A 24,461-nucleotide genomic window follows, 5' to 3' on the forward strand; every position below is an offset into this window, starting at 1 on the left:
AATTTGAAAAATTTACGAAAATTGGTTGTTTTTTGAAAAAAGTCCAACTTTTAAAGCTTTTGGGGGGAGTGAAGATGGTGCATAAAAATTCTCTAAGAATTCAGGAAGTCCATGTGCAACTTTTAGGAGGTAGTGTTTTTCAATTATCGAAAACTTTTTTTTCGCTTCACCCTAGTAAACAGTATCGTATCTATACATTTACTACAGCTTTCTGCAGAGATGACATACAACAGATATACGACTGGAACGGTAAGAAAAAAAATTAGCAACACTGTAAAAAATTCCGGATCAAATTACAATATAAATTATAGTCACTTTTGGTGCATCATCCGTAAAATCCATTTTACAGTAAAATCCATTTTTTTCTGTAAAATATTATACAGCATTTTTAAAGGAATATATATTTAATTTGATGAAAAGGTGATTTTACGGTAATCATTACTGTAAAAAATACGGAATATCGGATTTTTTGTTCAGTATCATGTTCTGGTAAAAATGGATTTTACGGGAAAAATTACAGACACCCTGAGTGCCTTTTCACCCGAATTTGATCCGGAATTTTCTACAAAGTAGACATTGGACTCCAAAATGACAAACAATTTATGAAAATTCAGAATTTTTGATTTAATGAAATTATTTCAAAAGCGAAATTAAATGAAATTATTTCAAAAACGAAACGAAATGAAATTATTTCAAAAACGAAATTAAATGAAATTATTTCCAGTTATACACATTCCAAAATTGAAGAAACATAGAGACACAATGATTGCTCGTTCTTAAATACATTAAAGTTCATAATTTACATTCAAGTTTAAAAAATGCACTTCAAAATCAAACATCCGTGAAGTGTTTCGACTTATTCTACCTTTTCTTTCTGCCAAGAATCATTCTTTACTTACGGCCGGCCTTATTTGATTTGATTACAATTTATATACATCATTTGTTACTCTCGAACCACTTCTTCCATCCTGAAAGAAATTCAGTCGCCGTGTGATGGCAACTTTCAGAATAGCTAAGTCGGTTGTGGTTGCCGCCAATTACATTCTTCATCAGTTTTTGATGACATCACCTATTGATTCCATCTTAACGGAAGTGTTCACAAGATTAAATTCCGTTTCTATTTTGGGGGATTCTATCGTCTTTATTTAATTTATTCTGAAGAAGGCTAAAGTTAGAACACTAAGTTTATATACAGTCATATTATAAGGAAGAGGGGATCTAGTGAGAAAAATGTAAACAAATTTGACAAAAAATTATATTTAATATTATTTTAATTCGTGAAATATTTTTATAATAATAATTTAGACATTTACCTGCATTTTTGTTTACATCCAGAATTGAAAAGTTATTTCTTTCTTGAACAACAATGCTATTTTTTTAAAGTTGTTTTTGTATATACACTGGGCTTGTGGGGACAAATTCAATAACGTATTATATATCCTTTTATTACAACTCAGAAAGGCATATATAAAGGCAAAATGAAATTATTTGCAATCTGAACCTTATTGGAGAATGAATATTTATATATTTGAGTTAAAAAATTTGTAATAGAGCTTTTCACTATACTAAGAACAACATTTTAAACGTCTGCATACATTTAAAACTAACTATTCAGTGGGATTTATTTGAAAGCATAGAACCAATTTTGAATCGAGTCAATTTTAATAACCATAGTTTTAATTGGTTGATGAAATGGTCCGAATGAACGACACTGAAGAAATGTCTCTAGGGCTTCACTAGAACAATGTAAACAAGCCGCAAACAAAGAAGACGAAACCATTCTCTAATGTTCCAGTTTAGCTTAATGTATTGAAAAAAAAATTATATTTATTAAAAGCAGTGTTTTCTTCTTTAATTCATCTTTAAATATCTACTTTAAATTTCCTTAAAACTTTTAGAAAATCAATTAATATAAAGGTTTCGTGGTAAATTTTTTGCTAGAGATTGAAATCGCTATATGTAAAGGCATATTGTTGTACAAAATATTTTTTATTGAAGAAATAAATGACATCAAATGTGTTAAATTTGTAATCAATTCATATTTCTTCTGTATTCTTTTTCATTATTTAATAATTTTTCTTAATCTTCTTTTTGCTGATGTAATCAAACATTAAAATATGTAGCACTCGTCTGTAATTCTGGTTTTGGATCACATAAAGTAATGAATTGCTTTATAATTACGGAGTAATAAATTACTTTTTAGTTTCTTCTTCCATCAGACAGAGAAAAAAATTCTGGTAAAATATATGGCATGCTATAAGGAAACATAATAAAATTACCAAATTTTATCTCAGATTGTAAAACCATTTTTTTAATGTTAGTTTTATCAAAATCATTCGGTAAAAATTACAGAGCCTTTTGGAGTTCCCATAGATGCAGAGAAGCAAAGAGTTTTATCAAAATCGCTTAGTTTTGTTCATACTCTTTTTTCTCAATGCATAATGTAATAATTTATACCTTTTTATTCAAATAAGGTGATTAGATTTTATTCAAACAAGTACAGCAATTGTCACCAAATCAGAGTTTGCAATTGCTAGCAAAAATAACAAAGTAATAAATTACTTTCATATTTCTTTCTGATTTAAAATTTAATATTTCTTTTCTTTATTTTTCTTCTATATATTATAGTAAAATGTTCAGAACTGCAACAAGAATACGCTTTTGTTGAAATGTCATACCTTTAGCTACGACATTTATACCAAAATATTTATGCCAAAAACATTAAACTACAATTACAATAAGTGTCTCTAAATATTGTTTCAAAATGTCTGCCTCCATTAAGGAAAAAAATGAACTATTCAGATTTTCTCATTATAGATTCTCGATACGTATTGCTTAGCGATTGAAAATGGAGAGCATCAATCCATACTCAGAATTTCTCGTCTGACGTTTCGAACTATCTCTAAATTCTGCTGACTGCACCTTTTTGAATCATCTATCTATATCTGAAATCGATAAATAACTCAAGAGACAAAACGGTTCATAAAGAATGTGCATTGTGTTGGAAAATTTCAGATTTAAAGCGCTGCTCTCTGCGAGGTTCTGATAAAAATGGAAAAACCATTCGAAAAAATAGAGTATACAGATGATATCCAGCAATTAGAACATCAGGAATTTTCCTGCAGTTATTTTCTATAAATATAGATAGCTTCAAAAAGATATTAGTTATGCATACACTGTAAAAAATTTCAAATCAAACTACGGTGAAAATTTCCAGCACCCAGGGTGACTGAATTTTTTTCTCTTAAAATCCATTTTTGCTGAGTATGTCACGGAACAACAAAATCTAATATACCGTTCTAATGTACCTAATATATATTTATAGTGATAATTTCCTTAAATTCACTTAATTCTATATAATTAAATGAATATTCTGGTCAGAATTACGGTATAATATTTTACGTTAAAGATAGACATTAAGGTGAGATGAATTTTACATATAATTCATCCATAGAGCCGAAACTTTTTACCGTAATTTGATCTGGAATTTTTACAGTGCATTAATTTAGGCAGTTTAATCAGCTCATATTTATACAATATTTTTACATGTCTCAATACTTTGTGAGTTGCGTAATAAAAGTGCTTCAATTATTGTGCTTTTCAATTATTGAGTTTTTCATTTATATTGTTCCCCTTCAATAAATATATTTCCACAAAAAAATCATTTTCGAAAGTTATAAGTCTAAGAATTATATAAAAACTACATTTTACGCAAATAATAGTTACGTGAACATCAAATAGACTATTTAAATAAGGATAATAATAAGACCAATTTAAATGTAATTTATAAAACCAATATATATATATATATATATATATATATATATATATATATATATATATATATATATATATATATATATATATATATATGTTATATTATCATATAACATATATATATATATATATATATATATATATATATATATATATATATATATATATGTTATATTATATTATGTTAGATTTTATGAATGAAGGATAAGTCTATAAACGGCTTTCTATCCTGACAGACTGACTTTTAAATTAATTTCCCTATTAATGATTTTTTTTTTTTTTTAAGACTGCTAATTTATTCAATCCGTTAAACATTTTTATTATTATTTCAATTTTATTACCTTTTTACTAATTGTTTCTCATAGATGGCAGCACTAATATTTTACCTAAACACTTTTTTTTTTTTTCTTCTTCTTCGATCAAATGTTTTTTTAATTTTATTATATTCGATTCAAGCTATAAGCAATATTTTACATCTTCGCGATTTTTGTTAACTGTTTTATTATTGTACTTTTAAACCTAAACCGCGTTTTAATTCACGCCGGTAAGTTTGATTTCCTTTTACATTTTTCTTTTATTTCATGATTTTTTACAACATAAGGTTTTTTACGATATCGACACATATAAAGAATAATTTTTATCTTAGGATAATTATTCTTTATTCAGAAATATCGCATTATTTATGGCAATTAGATGTGTCTTGACAACGACTATTTGCTTTTACCATTCTTGTTTCTCTACCATTTAGCTTTTTATTTTTATTTTATTCATGTTTTTCATGTTAATTTGTGTATATATATATATATATATATATATATATATATATATATATATATATATATATAATGATTTAATATTTAAAATGCAAAATACCGCTAAATAAAGTGATATAAGAAAATATTAATATCATTTCATATAAAATTCTCTGACGTTAAGACAATTCGCTGCTATTTTAAATTAAGTTATTAAAAGAGTCAATTCAAAATAGCTCCATGATTTTCTTTATCTTATAAAGATTCTTATATATTGAAGACAATTTCACTTGTGATATATCATAGATAACTTTCATAATTACTTAAAATATAGGTAGTATGATTGTTTTAAATCTACAATATATTTTTTAAATGTTATGTTTGTTAATATCTTGAAATTAAAATTTTTGCAATATTGCTGTTTAGCACTCCCAACTTTTTTTTAAGATATTTACAAACAATCAATGAAAAAAGTAAGAAACAACTGCCGCTTTCTTAAGAGCATCACGATATATCTTTATTTATGTCAATATTATCTTTTTTTTCTTCTTTAAAGGAACTTTTCTTATTTCCTTTTGTGTATTAATTTTTACCTGCCTTTTACTTTTCATCTGTTCAATGTCATAAAAAGTGAATTATAACGTTATGTATGCAAATATTCTGAAAATGTTTCCCTGCGAATGAAGAGAAACAAAGATTTAAAATCAATATGATTGAAATTAAACTATTTCGATATTATTTTTCATGTTTTAAAAAGAAGGAAATAAATTTTGACGCCCATGTTATTCAAGCATAACATGAAACCGTTATAAAAACTTTTAAAACACTTTAATTACATATAAATGCAGGGTTTAAAATTCAGTATAAAAGTATATAATATTGTTACATCATTCATTATGAAACAATGACATTTCTGATTCTTTCAAGCATAACTTAACTATAAAATGAAATACATGTGAAAAGAAATATTCCTTTAAATTATATCGGTATTCAAAAGATAAATTTTTTTATGTTGTTAAATCTACTTACAAAAAATTATGCCGTTCCTATGTTTTCTAACATAATTCAGAGGTAAAATAAAATTTAATACAAAGCAGAAATAGCAGATTTTTATTTCATTAAAAAATATGAAACATTAGGATTTTAAGCAAAGTGTATCAATATTGTTGAGTCTATTTTTAAGAAATGGTGAAGTTTACAGCCTAAAAAATATAGTAAGCAAATTAAGCAAAATTATAAAATGAAATTATTCAATTCTATTATATTAAGTTATTCAATTCTGATAATTTAACAGATTTCGACATTTTTATTAAATTTTCTACTACATCTTAGCTGAATGTTTAATAATTCAATATTTATATGACTTCTCTTATTCGAAATTTAATAAATTTACTGTTCTGAGAAATTAATAAAAAAAAGAAAACACTAGCTTCTATACAATATCTATAACATATAACAAAGTTTGAAGAATTAAAAATAATCTTTCACACTTGCAAATGAAAGCAAAAGATGATTTTAAAATCAATGCAAAATTTACAGAAACTAGCACTTTAAGCTGAATTTTAAACATCTTTTCAATCGTTAAAAAAATTATTAACTCTTTTATTTTTCCGCAGTTATAATGAAGAGAAGATTAATGCATGCAAAATTTTCTTTTTTGAACCGAAAAACACGCATTAACAAAATGCTGATGAATCTATTTTTAGCACCATTAATCTATAAATATGATGTTAGCAACAGAATTTTTTAAATCACGTCTTAATGGATGTAATTGATTACACCCATTTACTATCCGCAGATAACAATTTAATGGTGAAAGCCGAACTTTTAAAACGACAGATAATATGAAATTAATTACTCGCAATAAAAAAATATGTGCAAATATATATTAATAAATGTGAATATAATTGTGATACACATGAAAAATATATAAATTTTGCATATTTGAATGTACTCCTAGCACATAATTAACATTTAACCATCTAACATTTAATAACTTTTCTGTTAATATTAAGTGTTTGTTCTTCAAAACTCAGTTTAAGAAAATAAAGAAATTTGATTATAAAATTATTTTTTTTAATTAATTATTTCCATTTTTAAATATAAAATTATTTTATTTAAAAGCATTTATTTTATTTAAAAGCATTTATTTTATTTAAAATTATTTATTTTATTTTAAAATAATTGTTAAATATTCTTGACGGAATATACTCCTCTTTTTGAATAATGGTTCAAATGTAATAATTCATATTTAAAGTATCAAAAAATATTTCAAGCTTATATGAGTGATCAAGATTAATAAAAGACTTCCTATATTGCTATTGATACTTCAAAAAGTCTTTTTAAGGTTGTATTATCAATTTTTTAATTTTATGTTTCTCATCTATTTTCGTAATTTATCATAAGAATTTTGCAGTTTTTATCAGAATTTCGCAGTTTAGAATTTTGCACAACCTAAATACTTCAAGGCAGTTCTTTTTTTTAAGCAAAATATTTACTTTTATTATTTTTCAAATCGATTATTTCATAAACCTAGCATTTTGAAAGAACTTCTTTCCTTAACTAGTTCAACTGTTGTCATATTCAATTATCCAACCAAATATAATAGAACGATTAAACATGTTTTACGTAACGGTAAATTACATAAAAAAAATTTCTGTATCATTATAAAATTGCAAAATATTACCACAATTTTTTCATATAAAAACTAGCCAACATATAATTCTAATTATTAAAAAGTCTTAAGTTCCCAGATTTATAAAATAAAATGCAATTGATGAATATAATAAATAGTTCAGTATATTTATATAGGTAAGATATTTATACAGGTAATACTGTAAACAAAGCTGCTGCACAGTCTATCTTACAACCAAAAAAACCTTTCTTCATTACTTTCAAAACCGGGGATGATCGTAAAGCTGATGAAACTTGAAGAGCTCACAAGCAGAAAGTTAATAATAAAATCTAAAGTTTTTCTTAATGAAATTTAAAAAACGTAACTTAGTTTTTAAAAAAATATCCATATCGCTATTGATGGAAATAGAAATAAAAAATACGAAAATACATTCATAGATTTTAACAACTCCTTTCTTTTTGAAAAAGGCCTTCTATCCAAAAGGTAATATCAAACCTCTTAAATACTTATTATTCCTTGCACAATGTGTGAAAAGCGGACCACCCTGAATAACTTTTGATCTAATGATTGTATCTTTATGTTTTAGATCTTAATCTAATCTAATCTAATAATTAGCTCTTAATCTTATAATATGATCTTAATCTAATAATTAGGTCTTAATCTAAATGATTCGAAGAGGTTACCTTTAATATGCTATTTAATTATTTCAAACGGTATTTTAAGTTACGAAATCAGACACAAAAACCTACTTTCTCTTAATAAACATAACTTTTTTTCAGCGGATTAGGATTTCTGGCACTCAAAATATAGCAGGTAGTCACAATCTAAAGAATACGGTCAGGAAAGCAACCCAAAGACTCCTTTATGTTAATTTCATTTTTTGCGTTTTTCGCCATTTCTGAAGAACTTTTTAAGTGAATTGAAAAAATTTTGCACGTAATTAAAAAAATTAGTTTATCATAAGATAATTCTTTGTAAAAATAATTTCAGTAAATATTTATTTTTTTTTATTAGTTTCTTTGAAAATAGTCGGGAGAAATTTTTAATTGTAAGGTATACAATTTTTAACATTTATTTAAAGAATGCTAGATATTTTAGGGATCAAAATCTGAATCAGTCAAAGAAAAAAGTTTGTCAGTAAAATACGCCATTTTTTGTTAAAAACAAAAATGTTCGCGTGATGACAATATATTAGTTACTGTAACAACTTTCTCGCTTTTTAGCTTTTTCGAAAGATAGTAAGCAAGACGAATGCCCTTTCTGCACGTAGCAACTCAACTGTTGGCCTATTTTTAATAACTAACACGCTTAATAAAACTAATTAAGCTTGTATTGTTTCATTTTTAATTGCAAACTTACAACAATATTTACCAGAAGTGTATAAAGTGGGGATTAAATTACAGCTGCAATAAGCCATATTTGAAACAAAATATCTTACTATCCTAATGAAATGTAATTAGTTTACTAGGAACCTCATCTGCCAGAAAGCAAGCATTTAATTAGAAGAAGAATTGAAGTAGCACTCTTATTGACTTGAATAACATGTGAACTGAATAAGGACAACGAATTCATAACATTAATAAAATTTAATTGATTGCTAAGTGTCACTTTGAGAACTTTAACCTTTTACTTACGGCTGGTACAACATGTGGTCCAATATGATGGTGCAGCATAGTACACCGTAAGCAAAGGGTTAACTAACAAGAGCGAAATATAACTATAATTAAACCTATTAAACGCTTTTTTTTTTTGCTTGAATTCTTATTTTCTTTTGAATAATAATGACAATATCGAAAGTTGAATAAAGACTCCGTCATCTAAATACTAAAAGCCGGAAGAGAATGAATGTATTTCACCTCCGTGCAACACTATCTCTGAGTTTTGCCCTCGTGTAAAAAGTTTCACTTAAAGAATAATTAATTGGTGTTGATGACCGAAGTGAACAGGGGGCATAACTCTTTGGTAAATTGATGCAATCCCCTATCTTCCTTCTACCAATTAAACCTAATTGGCTCTGATATTTTTTTCAGATCTCGGAGGGAACCAGGTGAAGTTCGATCGTCAAGGAGATGGCTTGGGACGCTATACCATCTACAATTACCAGTACAATGAAAACACTAGTTCATACTACTATAAAGTCGTCGGTAAATGGTTCGATGGTTTACATATGGACCTCAATGATGTTAAGTGGCCGGCAGGAAAGCTAACATCCTCAGTATGCTCTCTTCCTTGTGGCACAGGTGAAATCAAAATAACACAAGCAGGTGACGTCTGTTGCTGGATATGTCATCGCTGCGATCCCTGGGAGTACGTACTAGATGAATTCACGTGCCTGGATTGCGGCCACGGTAGGTGGCCATATGAACACAAGCAGAGCTGCTATGATCTGGTTCAGCAACACATGCGTTTCGATTCCCTCTTCGCCATAGTTCCTATGGCCATAGCCACTTTCGGAATGATGCTCACATTTTGGGTTATGGTGGTGTTCTTCCGCAACAATGACACCCCAATCGTCAAGGCAGCAGGTCGAGAACTGAGCTACCTGCTGCTGACTGGTATCATGCTGTGTTACTTAATGACATTTGTGATGCTCGCCAAGCCAACTCCCATCACTTGCGGCTTCCAACGATTCGGCATAGGGTTCTCATTCGCCATAATATATGCCTCTCTGCTCACCAAAACTAACCGAATCTCGAGAATCTTCGAGAGCGCCCGGCGATCGGCCCGGAGACCCAGCTTTATTAGTCCCAAGTCCCAGCTGGCCATCGCCTCGGTGCTAATATCCGTCCAGGTGATAGGAACAGCGGTGTGGTTTTTGCTTGAACCTCCGGGTATCCGGCAATATTACCCGGATGGGAAGAGGAATCAAGTGATTCTGAAATGCAGCATCCGGGACTCATCTTTTCTTGTGTCGCTCATCTATAATATGTTGCTGATAACCATTTGCACGGTATATGCCGTCAAGACCAGAAAAATACCAGAGAACTTTAATGAATCAAAGTTTATCGGATTTACAATGTACACAACCTGTATTATATGGCTCGCTTTTGTACCAATATACTTTGGAACAGGAAATTCTTTTGAGGTAAGGAATCACTATTTATTCTATTAATCGTATATAAGCAAATAAATAATTAACTGGTATACTTGCTGCCGGCAAAGTCAAAAATTCGGCATTTATACAAAGTTAAAAATCACCCAGAAAAGTTTAAAATGCATAAACATTTAACGCATTTCCCTTAAAAAATGTATACAATGTCAAATATAAAGTATTAAATATGATTATTTCATATTAGATAAGGAAAAGAAGTTGTATGTCTTTTTATAGAAATTTCTTCATTTTTCTTTTAAAATTCTTTTCTTATACATATATATATTTGAACTTTTTATGCAATAAGATTATATATCATTTCAAATTGAATTGTGTTTTATCTCATTAAATATTTTTTAGTCATTATTTTTATTTTATTATTATATATAATTTTATGTATTTTTATTGTATATATTTTTTTCTATATCTTGTCATTATTTTATCATTATTCAAGTTCTTGTTATATTTTTGATTTGCATTAAATATACTTGTTTAAAAGGAATAAATAAGTTAATAGCTATAAATAAATTGATAACTTTATAATAAATTTCAGGTTTTTTCATCAGTCACTTTTAAAATCCAAGTTAACTTTAACATTTCAAATTTTCCTAACTGATACGGCGGAAAACCCTCTTCTTAATTCATTATAATTTTAATGTTATTACTTGAAATATTTTTTAGTTTAATATTTATTTCTAAGAGATTGGTAAATGCATTTCAACTTATAAAGTTAAAAGTTGCCTGCTCATATCTATAAATGCTCTAACGATAGCAATTTTTTTTCTTTTAAAGTCACTATTACTGGTAGTAAAATTTGACTAAGTATCCTGAAAACATTTTATCAGTTTAAAATTTTATTTCATTTAATAACCTTCGTTGATCAGCCGTCCCAATTTTTTGGGCTTAAGACTACCAATGCTCAACTCCGTAGTCAATTTTGAAACCAATCCAGGAGACAGGGGGACTCCTGGAACAAGTATTGGGGAAAATTTGCCTTCGTGGGGGACTTTTTGATAGGACTAACCCCCACGTGCGTTACATGGAGAGGAAAACCACGAAAGACTCTGGTGATTAGCCTGATGGCAAGGGGACCCTAACCCATGACCCGTCTGACTCTGAGGATATTTTACGTCTGCATTGTGGTCAGTGCAAGCCGGATGCGGAATTCGAATCAATCAGTAATAGCTGAGATTTGAACCCGGTTCAGCTCATTGGAAGGCGAAAACCAGAATAAGACTTTTTAATAGAGTGAAGCCAGATGGTTGTAAATATATTACGAAACACCCTTTTAATTTGATCCCTAAATTCTTTTTAGAATTGAAATATAAAGAATGTCGTGGCAAACGCTTCAAAATCTAAAGTAAAATCGGATACCAATATATTACAGTAGTTTGCTGGACGCATTACCCTGTTTAAAGTTATATTAAATGAAGTCACATTACTCTGATAATTTATCGCGACACTATCTCGACGACATTTAAATAAATCATCAGATAATTAATCATCAGCTTCAATGATGTTTAGGTATGATCTCTTATTCACTCTACCCTGCACGCGAAATAAAATTTCGAATTTATACCAAGAAATTATTTTCTTTTTTATGCACCAGCTCTTTTGTAGAATTATGGCAAAACTATAATGCAATAGCAATCTGTTGCAAAACACTGTCCAATGGTCACAATTAAGTGGTTGTTCTGTGCAGATTTCTAAGCAGTTGTTTCTAACCTCATGACGCAAACTTGATTCCGATTCAAGTCATCTTCAAAGGTGACTCGACAGAGCTAATTGGAAAATAAAATTTAAATCTACTTTTTTTTAACCTTGAACATTTTTCAGATAAAACCTCGTAAGGAAACATGATAATGTACATTTAATACAGTAATGCTATTAAAGACGTCCTGTTATAGTTAGGCGCAGATTATATGTAATACTACGGCAATAATTCTTTTTTCCTTAGCTTTATGGAATTTGACAATAATAATTGAGCCATGGTGGCTCAGGGGATGGAGCGCTCTGCTCCAAATAAGGTTCACCGAGTTCGAATCCCAGCGATATCTAGCAATACAAAATCAGCCCTCGGCTCGCACCGACCACAGTGCTGACATGAAATATTCTCAGTTACATATGTTAGAGGTCCCTTGGGAGATTTCCGTGTTTTCAGCTGCATGTTACACAAATACTGGTTAGTTCTATCAAAAAATCCTCCAGGAAAGTAAATTTCACTCAATACTTGATCCAGAAGTTCCCTTGTCTTTTGGATTTGGTTCAGAATTACAAGCTACGGAGTTGAGCATTAGTACTCGTAAACATCAAAAAATTAGGGTCAATTTGCTCTACGATGGTTATAAAATAGAATAATATATATATATATATATATATATATATATATATATATATATATATATATATATATATATATATATATGTTCAAAATGAAGATAAAACGAAGAAAAATTACAGGTTAATGAAAAAAGGGGGGGGGGGAGAAAATTAATAATAAAAATAACAAAAACTGGGGGGGGAAGTAATCCGAAAAAAAGGATAGAATTCTTTTAGAAAATCCGGAAAATAAAATATATAATCTTTTCATCAGCCCACACGATTATATCCGCAAAAAAGAGTGCTTACTAATATTGTATCAATATAGCCAAAGCAAAATATATCGATACAATAGTGTGAGGAGCACTCAAAACTTTTTTACAAAAATTACAGCAAATAAAATAGAACACAATAAGTAAAAATAACATGTAAAAAATCGGATATAATCGTGTGGGCTGATGAAAAGATTATATCTTTTATTTTCCGGATTTTTAAAAGAATTCTATCCTTTTTTTCGTATTATTTTTTCCACAGTTTTTGTTATTTTCATTTTTAATTTTCTTTTACCCCCTTTTTTCATTAATCTGTAATTTTCCTTTGTTTTATCTTCATTTTGAACTTATTTTACGAGTTCTATTTACTTGCAGCTTATGCGCAATAAATGAAACGTATTGTTTATCTTAATTTTCTTCGTGTTTTGTTGTGATGTATATATATATATATATATATATATATATATATATATATATATATATATATATATATATATATATATATATATATATATATATATATATATATATATATATATATATATATATATATATATATATATATATATATATATATATATATATATATATATATATATAGTAAAACAGTGCGATTCTACTCACGTCTATCTATAGAAGTTTTGAATCTAATCACAATCTAACCCAAGCAATATCAAGAATTTCTAGCATTCTTATTGAATAAGAAATTACATACCTCGGAGAATCAGATATATTAATCTATACGAATAATTTTGAGCTGTTAGAATAAAACTAATAATAGTTATCGTGATATATCCATGTAGATATTAACTTAGATAGAGTTATTAATAGTAGCAGAAAATATTAAATGACTTCCACTGTAAGAAAGCATTTATAACAGTTTTATAGTGTTAGTTCATGTCAAAAGAAAAGAAAAAAAAAACAATTTTGCCTGCCAAGTATGCTTTTGTTGTCTAGTCTCTATAATATCCTTCAAGCTTTTAAAATAAAATGCTTTTACTTAAGGCATTAAAATAAAATGGTTTCAGAGAACTTTACAGTGAAATTCGTTTCCTCTAAAAAAGTCTCAAACGAATGTATACTTCACATTAATTAAGATGTCGATTTTCGTTCAATTATTATTTGTGATTCGGAAATGTAAAACTGTAACTAATATTGCTCTGAAATAGTTATGTATGCTTCGGATGCTCTAAATTATAGTAACTTTCTGTTATTTTAATATGTGTTAATTAAGTTTTAAATTATACTGTTGATAAATGAGTCGAACTGAACTTTTGTGGATTGAGTTTCTTAAGAGAATTCTCAAAAGTCTTTAGAGACTTTCTAGAAAAATATTTGATAGAGTGCATGTACTATTTTTATCCATTAATTATTACTCTAATTGAAAAAATATACTCTAATCGTAAATTTTCTCTAATTGTAAATTTACTCTAATTGTAATTACTCTAGTTGTAAATTTAGTAATTAATGTATTTTTTGTAAAGTTCTTCTATTTTTTATTTATAACCAAGTAGTTATTGCATTCTATAAAATAAATATGTTAGTAATAACAAGTGTATAACGTTACCATATATATTTGTGAACAACAGGTGAACATATATATTTGTTAGTGAAAAGAAATTAGCTTAATAGGAAATAAAAATAAATAAGCTTAACTAATATTGTCCGAGTAGACTATATCAACTTAATTATACTGGATGTTCCTTCCCCCTCTAAAAAAGATTTCTTATTCATTTGAAACAAAGTTTGCACTGATAGAACAAGAATTCCTATTTTATTTATTAATATTATTATTTTTTTTAATTTCGTATACATATATATGCAGGGTTATTCATAATTCCCTCCGCCTGTAAACGCCATTTTTCTTTACTACAACTGGCTTCAGTGGTATATGTTACTGCCATCTACCGGCAACTGCTTAAATTAAAACTTGAATACTTTCGGAAAAAATATGGAAGTTTCATAGAGTAGAGCATTTAATTTATGCAAGAGTAGGTGAATAAACACAAACTTGAACCCTGAATTTTTATATATATATATATATATATATATATATATATATATATATATATATATATATATATATATATATATATATATATATATATATATATATATATATATATATATATATATATATATATATATATATATATACATATATATATATATATATATATATATATATATATATATATATATATATATATATATATATATATATATATATATATATATATATATATATATATATATATATATATATATATATATATATAACAGCATTGTCATACTAATGCACTGGACATCTTTTCTTATAAAATTCTATTCTTTATAAGACTATTTCTTAAAAGTTCTTAAAATAGAAACTTTTATGGATACAGAGTTTGTTATTAGTTATTCCTGAAAATTCTGTCAAGAATGTTGACAAATCCTTGCTCCTACATTCACCTACCATTATGAAGGGTAGAAACCTTTCTCAACCTAGTGAGAAACCTCATCATAAATCAACTCCTCTGTCACTTCTGAAAATAGTAAGCTTCTCTATTCACTAACATTCACCTTATACGAAGTGCTAGGGTAATTGATAGCTTTCCCTCAAAATTGAAAAGAATATATCCGATCTTAAAATGAATTGAGGGGAAATTCGAAAGATAGCTGCATTTTTAACTTGAAATTTTCGAACGAGAGAGTTTAATGAAACTACGATGCTACAATTATTAATGATGGCAAATGACTGGGTATAATCGATTATTAAAATTCATAAAAATAATAGAATATTGTTGCTATAAATCATTTTTTACAAACTTAATTGTATCGCTGTAAAATTGTAAACATTCTTTAATGGAGAAGCTTAAATAATTACTTTTTCTTCTCTTTAATTATATTATTTAGTAGCTTTAAGTTATTTGACGTTGCATTTTTTTCATATGAAACAATCTTATTTTGTCATTTTTCAGGATTCTTTGGGCATATATTTTTCTTAAAAGTTTATTTAATAGTAAAAGTTCGGTATATTTTCTATTTTTATTTCGTGATTATTAAAAACTAGCAGTTTTATATATTTTTAAAAAAATTAAAAAAAGAAAATATTTTGGAGTTTTAATTTAAATAAATTTATTATTTGCAAATAAAATATATTTTACCCTCAGCAATGTCAATTAGTTTCAAATATGAACGAATTATGTATTTTTAATTCAAAATAAATTTGCTCAATTTACAGAATTACCTTTTTATTGAGTCTGAGTGACGGAGACTCAGGGAGTAGAACTTTCGCTTCCCAATAAGGTGACCCAAGCTCGAATCCTAGCAGTGGCTGATTGATACGAACTATGCTGCTGACTCGTACTGACCACAGTACTGACATAAAATGTAGATGGATTCATAGTTAGAATCCCCTTGCCGTCGGACAAACCATGGGAGGTTTTCCTCTTTATGCAACACAAATGCGGGTTAGTTATATCACAAAGTCCACCACGAAGACTAGTTTGTTCCAATGCTTGATCTAGATGTTCCCTTCTCTTCTGGATTGGGTACAAAATTACAAAGCTACGGGGTTGAAAATTGTTCAGAAGTGGATCAGCTGCTCGACGCCGGTTGTGAAATAAAATATAAAATAATATGCTGTCTATTATTCATAAAAACGTGAATGGAATATAGCTTCCTTACCAAAGATTAAAGTTTGAAAAATCTCTTTTTTAAGTTACTTAATAAAGCACACTACTATTTAATTATCAAGTTGACAAAAAACTATATGAAAATGTTTTTTGAAGTGTTTTCCTTATATTTTTTGAAAATCTAGTGAATGTTATAATACACGAATCTTATTACACAAAAATCTCTCTGAAATTACCTTGAATTCAATTATTCTTCCGCAGCTAGTCATTTTTGAGAAAAGAATTTACGTATTGGAGAAAAAAAACTGAGCATGACGTTTTAAATCGACATTTTTATCTGATATATTTAAAATACATTTTTTAATAAGATCACCCAATACAGAAAGTGAAATTTATCTATAGAGTTTTATAAAAGATAGTAAACTGTAGATGTTAGGTGAATACAAATACATCAGCTGTGCTTGCCTCGTTAAAAAGTCATCAACAGATCATATTTCCAATCATTTTATCCAGTTGTAAAGACATCAATATTTGGCAAGAAATTTAAGGCCTTTATCGGAACATTCAGTCTACCAATAACACGAGGGACTTCTTAAATTCCAGGCAAGCGATTAAGCTCGCTCTAGAAAACCATAAATGATCCCTATTGATAAATATATGACACGTGTTAGTAAATTCTTGAAGTCAGATCGTTATTCTACTGTTTATTAAATGGCAATAGCAATTAATATTCCAAATCGTCCCAACTTAAAATCAAAAACGGTTTTTAACTTCATTGTGACAATGGGCAGTTCCACTCCCCATTCATTATGACCTATTTTCTGATAGATTCAGATATGACAATAGTCTCCCCACCTCCCTTTGAATTCTGACATGGTTTCAATTGAGAAGAGCCATAGTAGCTCAAGGGATAGAGCGTTCGCCGTCCAATTAGGTGTACTGGGTTTGAAGCCCAGCGATGGCTGATTGATAAAAATTCCGCATCCGGCTTGCACCAACCACAGTGCTGACGTAAGATATCCTCAGTGGTAGACGTGTCATGGGTTAGAGTCCCCTTGCCGTTTGGCTAACCGACGGAGATTTTCGTGATTTTCCTCTCCATGTAACTCAAATGCGGGTTAGTGCCATAAAAAAGTCCTCCACGAAAGCATATATCTTCCAATACTTGAGCCAGGAGTTGCCTTGTCTTCCGGATTGGGTTCAAAATTGCGAGGTTACGGAGTTGTAAAATAGTAGTCGTAAACCCGAAATGGGGTCGGCTGTTCAACGACGGTTATAAAATAAAATGTTTTCAATAGAATTCTAGCTGTTGAGAACTCGCATGAATGGGCATTATTTTGGGACAGTTGGTCTCAATTCTTCGAGCCTCTAAAACATTCCGGAAAAATCCTACCGTGATGGTTTCGGTGACTAAACGTCTCATTAGAAGTCGAGAGAGGAATCTATTTTCCGACTTTTTATATTTTACTAATCAGATCAATATATGTCGATTCAAAAACGTTTCTTCGTTGTCAAATCATGCATGATTTTCTTCGTGCTAAACGTTTCCTCTCATTTAGATAAAAACCATATTTTTAATTAAAGATTCAAATTTAGCACATTAATTAAAATTTCATTGATATTTGCGACGTTAAAAAATGTGATATTTTGAGTAGAAGAACACAAACTTATATCTGAAGATAATTCATTTCGGTCCAAAAGAGAGGAAACTAGTATTAAAAAACTATTACTGAAAAATGAGCTTAAATGAAACATCATTCAATTAAGCTTATAATTAAATATTTAAAAAAATAAAGTTAGTATTCATACCGAATTTTTGTAAAAGTTATAACTAATGCAACTAACTCCTTTTAAAAATGAGAAAATTATTATTTAAACAAAAATTAATTAAAATTTTTCATTTTGCACATATTGCTTTCAAAATTTAAAGCATTACAAAAAAAAAACATAGAAAATAAATGTGTTAAAAAATTAGGAAATATTATACAAGAAATATATATAAATTCAAAACACGTATGCATATCATCTTCTTATTGATCTGTAGTCAACGCAATTTCTTATTAATCTACCATCTGACTTGGCAGGAGAAAAAATACTAGTAACAGCTACCCGGCCAAGCCGAATTTAGAATGACGCAAACATTTTAACACCAGAGCAAACTAGGCCCTTACTTTGACTAACAGAAATAAAATCCTTCAGCATAAAATGCCCCATGCCCAAATGAGTTGCCCAAAACCAATATTTTGTAGGCCAAATTCGCTTACTACCGCGGAGATAATAGGCTGGCCAAGGGGCCCTAGACATTCTATAACGTTTACGTTCTCAAGCATTTAATCAGAACAGACAGAAGGCTTCAGGAAGACAGCAGCCTAAGGCAAAGGTGTGAATAGAATTCTACGCATCTGGAGTTCTAGTTATGCCATCACTCCCTCAAGGTACATGGTAAAGAGAATGAAATTTTTTCTTTGGACAATCGGAAACGAAAGAAAAGAAATCGTTTAAAGGGGAATAAATAAGAAAAATATTCTATAATTAACACCTTAAAACTTGGGAAAAATTAATATAATAAGTAAAATAGTAATTAAATTAAATATGAAAAAACCTAATTGAATAATAATAGCTCAATTATCCAAATAAGAAATAAGCATCTTATAATATGTATAAGAAAAATACGCAAGAATTAACACTAGATAGCCCAAGGAAGGCATTTTGACTGCTTTTTAATTACAATTAGAAAAACAATGATGACACAATTCCTTAGAATTTTGTGACTTTCATAATTATTTTTATTGTTGATATTATTAATATCGAAAATAATAAAAATTAATTTTAAACAAATTTCTTTATACATTAGTTAGTCTTTCCCAATTAAGTCATTTTAACTGGTTTTGGGTAATATAGGTATTTCAGTCTTGGTATTTTATTTTATTTTATTTTTATGACCGCCGTTGAACAGTCGACCCAATTTTTGGGTTTGCGACTACTAGAGTTCAACGCCGTAGCCTTGTAATTTTGAACCAATCCAGAAGACAAGGAAACTCCTGGATCGGTACCCCCAGAGGTATTGATTTGTTATGGGAACATGGAGGACTTTGAGACTCGACAGATTTAACGTGCATCAGTCACCATTTAATACACGGGGAGTCTTCGACCGGCGGGGACCGAACCCACGAACTCTTGGACATGGGCCCGGCACCCCACTGACCAGGCTATTCCGGCCTAGTAGCGACAATTTTATTTTACATAGATAAACTAGCAGCGTTACATTACTCAAAGGATGGACATCGACAATAACAGTACAATATAAAATAGCTAGTCACGTCACAGGTATTTTTATTTATTTATTTATTTATTTTTACTTATTTTTTTTAATTTTTTTTACATTTAACGTAAATGGCCATCACGGGTAGCTGAAAAGCTCCGGACTCACTGTCTGTCCCCGGGGACTGGGAGCAGGGTCAGTGGTGTGGCGTGCGTGGTGATCAGTCACGTTGGCTGCTATTGTGAGCCAGTCCGTGGTTGATTGTGTGATACGTATGTTTTGTTTATGTTGTGTTGTGTGTTTTACCTATTTTTATTATCAGTAGTAGTAGTTGAGGCAGTGTTTTGGTGGATCATGATATAGTAATAACATAAGACTTGTAACGCAATAACTCAAAGCAGGTTACGTATTGCTCAATAAACAGGGCAGCCATCACATTAACTGAGGCCAGTTCCTTGAAGTAACTCAAACAATTATTAAATTAAATTTAAAATAATATAATCGACAAGTTAAACCTTAAAATGAAGGAAGGAAATATCTGAAAAGCAATATCACAATAAGTATTTTGGACCTTACAAGAGACAAAATGAGATCCAATCTTATCAGAAAGCATCACAAGGTTGCATTATTAACAAAAATCTATAAAAATGACTATTTAAAATCTATAAAGATTTACAGAAAAGAATTGTATTACTTTTCTGCTGCATTATTCATTATTATAACTAAAGTTATAAGGAACCAACGTTTTTAGTTAGCTCAAAATTTTGACATGCCTTAATGAAAAATAATAGTTTTTAATCTCAAGACGAAATAGTCTTACTTCAAAATGATGCAAATGATATAGGCTCTAGCATGAATAATTTCTGAAAAATCAACCTTTCATTTAAATAGATGCATTGAAGACTGAGTAATGTTTTCTGCTGTTGCTTTTATACGAGTCTAGTCTAGTGGTTAAGTGGAGAAAGTGGTTAGAATTCATTGGTTTCCAATACATAATTTGTCACTGAATAGATTATAATTTCAATCGAAACTTCTGAAAGCTCATCTCAGAAAAGTTCAACAACATAAAACTATTCAGAGAATCAAAAACTTCTCAGAAATGTATCTTTGTAGCTAAAAATCTATTTTTCAATGTGAACTTCTATTAAAACTTTCTATTCAAATTTTCTTTAGTGGATCTTAATAACTTTCATAAACTATCGTGCTTTCCCTGAACTTGAAAAGTCAATTTAGTATTATAAGTATTTAAGAATAGGATTATTACTTAGTAAAAAACTTGGGTTTTGCTATTTTAACTTACATTTTAAATAACCACAACCTGGTTAGTTTATTTATTATATAAGTTAAAGTTTAATTTATTATAGATTAATAGTTTCAAGGTTGAATTTATAATAAATTAATATTATATTTAATTTAGTTTAACTTAGTAACTTATGCTTTAAACGAACCATAACAATATATTAACAATTTTTCTGTATTTTCACGTGTAATATTTCGTAACATTTGAATAAAACATTTGATTCATTTGAATAAAAACGCAACAATAGATTAACAATAGAAGGAGTAATGGTGGAAAATAAAATTTTAAATTCATTTAGAAAATATTTTCAAATTTTATATTTGATTAAATAAGCATAAAACAATGCTATGCTATAACAGGATATGATATGATATGATATGATATGATATGATATGATATGATATGATATGATATGATATGATATGATTATGAGAATCATGAAGATTTTTGAGTCGTTTTCAAAAAGGCTTGAATTTACTGCAGTGAAAAAATGTATAAATAAATCCTAAAATGTTCCATTTCCCACATAATTCTTTCATATAATTGCTAATCTACCCTTCAAACCCACATTTCATAAAAGAAATCCAGGAAGATGTGGAAAAGAAAATTCTCCCGGTATCACGAAAAGGGTCATCGAAGTGTGTTAAACTGATCAATATGGCTCTTCCGTCTCCTACCTAAAAAGGATACGCCGACAGCTTCTAATATTTCTTTCTTTTTATTTCTTTCACCTCCTCGTATCTTCACCTCTTCTTTTTTTTTTATCCCTTATTCTCTTCTTTTCTCCCCGTGTGGGAATGAAGGGGAAGTTTTAGTCAAAGGATGCAGTGGTCCGTTGTACTCCCTCTGACAGCATGGCCATCGATCCAAAAGAATAGTGGCTGCTGTCTGTAGAGAGAAAAAAAAATGAAACGGGAAAAAAATATGGTGAATCTCAATTTCCCATAAACGTCAGGAATTTAAAGGTAGCTTTTCTGGTGTGGTGGTTTCTTTTGTATGCGTTGCGAAGTGTCTTCAATGTCATTTGGGGTCGGTATCAAGTCAGAGATGTGTTCGATCCTCAGAGGAATTATCTATATCCCTTCTTTAAGTTTGAATGTAAATATATAGAATCATTTAGTTCACATAACAATGGTATTAAAATGCTCACAGCTTATAGAATAGTGTGTATTAATAAATTATTAAAAAGTAGAAAATGTCAGGAAATCATTAAAACTAAAATTGTCATCCAACTCGATAGAATTCCATTTGAATGAAATTTTACTATTTTAGCGAGTAGAAATTTCTAGTAGAGTGTAATCCTCCCTTTCACGGCATAACGATGAATTCTATTTACAACAATTAGTAAAGGTTTGAAGCAGTTAGTAAAAATCAAACTGTCTTCAAGCACATGGATCAAGTTACTATTTGGAAAATGATTGGAAAATTTTATTGAATATTATTTAAAGTTGTATTTTTTCTCACAGTCAAAAATTGCCATTTTTGTTTTGAAATTGTTGGACGATGCTTGTAAATGCTTGTGATCTTCATGTATACTTTTATTTTTACGATTTAAATCACATGCTCATTTCTTAACAATCTCAAACCTTTATGTATACCAACAATAAGTTTATTACTCAATCCATCAGCAATCTTAAGTATTTATGCATAATATAGTAACTATTTTATACTCGATTTTACAAGCGTTTTTTTTTCTTAATTTAATTTAGTGAATCTTTTATACTTACTTTATTCATTTAACTCAATCGATGTAAAAACTCTAATTTCAAGTGTTGTATACTATAATTTAAATTAGATTCAAATGATTCATAGTGATTCATTATCATTATTATCTAATTTATAAAACCAAAACGGTAAAATCGCCATTCGATTTCTAATTACAATCTGAAATATTACTTTATAAACCGTGGAGTGTCACAACTAAACGTGACAGGCATCCACTTATTTCTAACTTAATATCCGATCACATCACTTTGGCTGTAAACTTGAAGTAATTATCCAAATCCCTCTCCGGAAAACGGTTACTCTCGGGAAAAAATATACTTCCACTGATTTAACCAACCTGGAACCAATTACCGGACGTAGGCTCTAATTGTTTGCCTTCCTGATTGTTTCCCGCAAACTCACGACAAGAGAAACCATTAACCAATTTAGTTGTGGCAGAACGTCCTCGTTGGACTTGCCATCTGCTTGCTTCCCATCATTAGCAGAAATAAAATTTCAGCGACGCTTCATCATTGAGTTTTCGTAATTGAACACGTTTTCGCTCGATTAAAATATTCAATACATGTGCATAAATTTAGGGAAGTAAGTTAATTTAGTCGTGAAATATAGCCTGTCCGTTTTGCTGTTTAAAAATATAGGAGTTGCTCTGTTTTGAAGTGAAAATACATAACGGTAAAATAATTCCTTAATATGCTCACGAAACTAATTGAACTGTAAGGATATCGATATGGATATATCGATCGAAAAAAATCGAATTCTTCACAATCATATGCATGAGTGTTGGATTTACTCACGTTTTAATAATGCTACCTGTCACTAACAAGGAAGACACTGATTGTTAAAAACTCGTCATTTTATGTTACGTAATAAAAGATATTTTATTGTTGGTGTTTTCAATGATTAATTTCACATAAAAGTAGATGTTTATGAGTAGATTTTAAGTATTAAAATTATGATTAGTATTAAAATTATGATTAGTATTAAAATTATGATTGAAGTTTTAAAATTATGATTAGTATTAAAATTGTGATCAAATATGAATAGATTTAAAGCATTAAAATTAGTATTAAAATAGTATTAAAGTTATGGTTAGTATTAAAATTATGATTAAATATGCATAGATTTAAAGTATTAAAATTAGAATTAAAATAGTATTAAAGTTAGTATTAAAATTATGATTAAAGTATTAAAATTATGATTAAAGTATTAAAATTATGATTATTAAAATTATGATTAAATATGAATAGATTTAAAGTATTAAAACAAAGTGAAGTATAGTAATTCTGCTCAGTTGTTTTTTGTCCACATTGTATATTAATAATGAAAACGTGTATTTTTTAATTTTTGGCATAATTAACCTATCAGTATGCCGGAGGTGAACGAAATTTTTAAATTATAGAATATCGACATTATATACATGCAAAATAAACAGTATTAATTAATAAATACAAAAACTTTTCAGAATTTCTAGTTATCATTTCACGACATAGTACGACATCATAGTACATAATACATAGTTATTTAGGCTTAATGTTAAGGAATCAACCGATTTTTTCATGGCTTACTTGTCGCTTCTGGCAGAACAAGGAATATAAATAAATATTGTTCAATTGAAAAAAAAATTGCCCAACAACCATTTTGTACATTTAAATAGTATTCTCACTCAAAACTATTTATTCCAGATGAAGTGACTACCAGTTTCTACTTTTAA

The 24,461-nt window shown here is 28.7% G+C and overlaps 1 protein-coding gene across 2 annotated transcripts in view; it reads left to right on the forward strand.

The window, feature by feature from the left end:
* Window positions 1–24,461, forward strand: part of mGluR (metabotropic Glutamate Receptor) — a 156,875-nt gene that overhangs the window by 105,649 nt on the left and 26,765 nt on the right. For both annotated transcript variants that reach the window (XM_016072440.4, XM_016072442.4), the window contains exon 4: window positions 9,195–10,249. In XM_016072440.4, the coding sequence (XP_015927926.1) occupies window positions 9,195–10,249 (1,055 nt within the window). The remainder of the gene's footprint in view (window positions 1–9,194; window positions 10,250–24,461) is intronic.

Source organism: Parasteatoda tepidariorum, chromosome 1 (genome assembly GCF_982258835.1).
Source record: "Parasteatoda tepidariorum strain Cologne lab strain chromosome 1, Ptep-v5.0, whole genome shotgun sequence".
Lineage (NCBI taxonomy): Eukaryota > Metazoa > Arthropoda > Arachnida > Araneae > Theridiidae > Parasteatoda > Parasteatoda tepidariorum.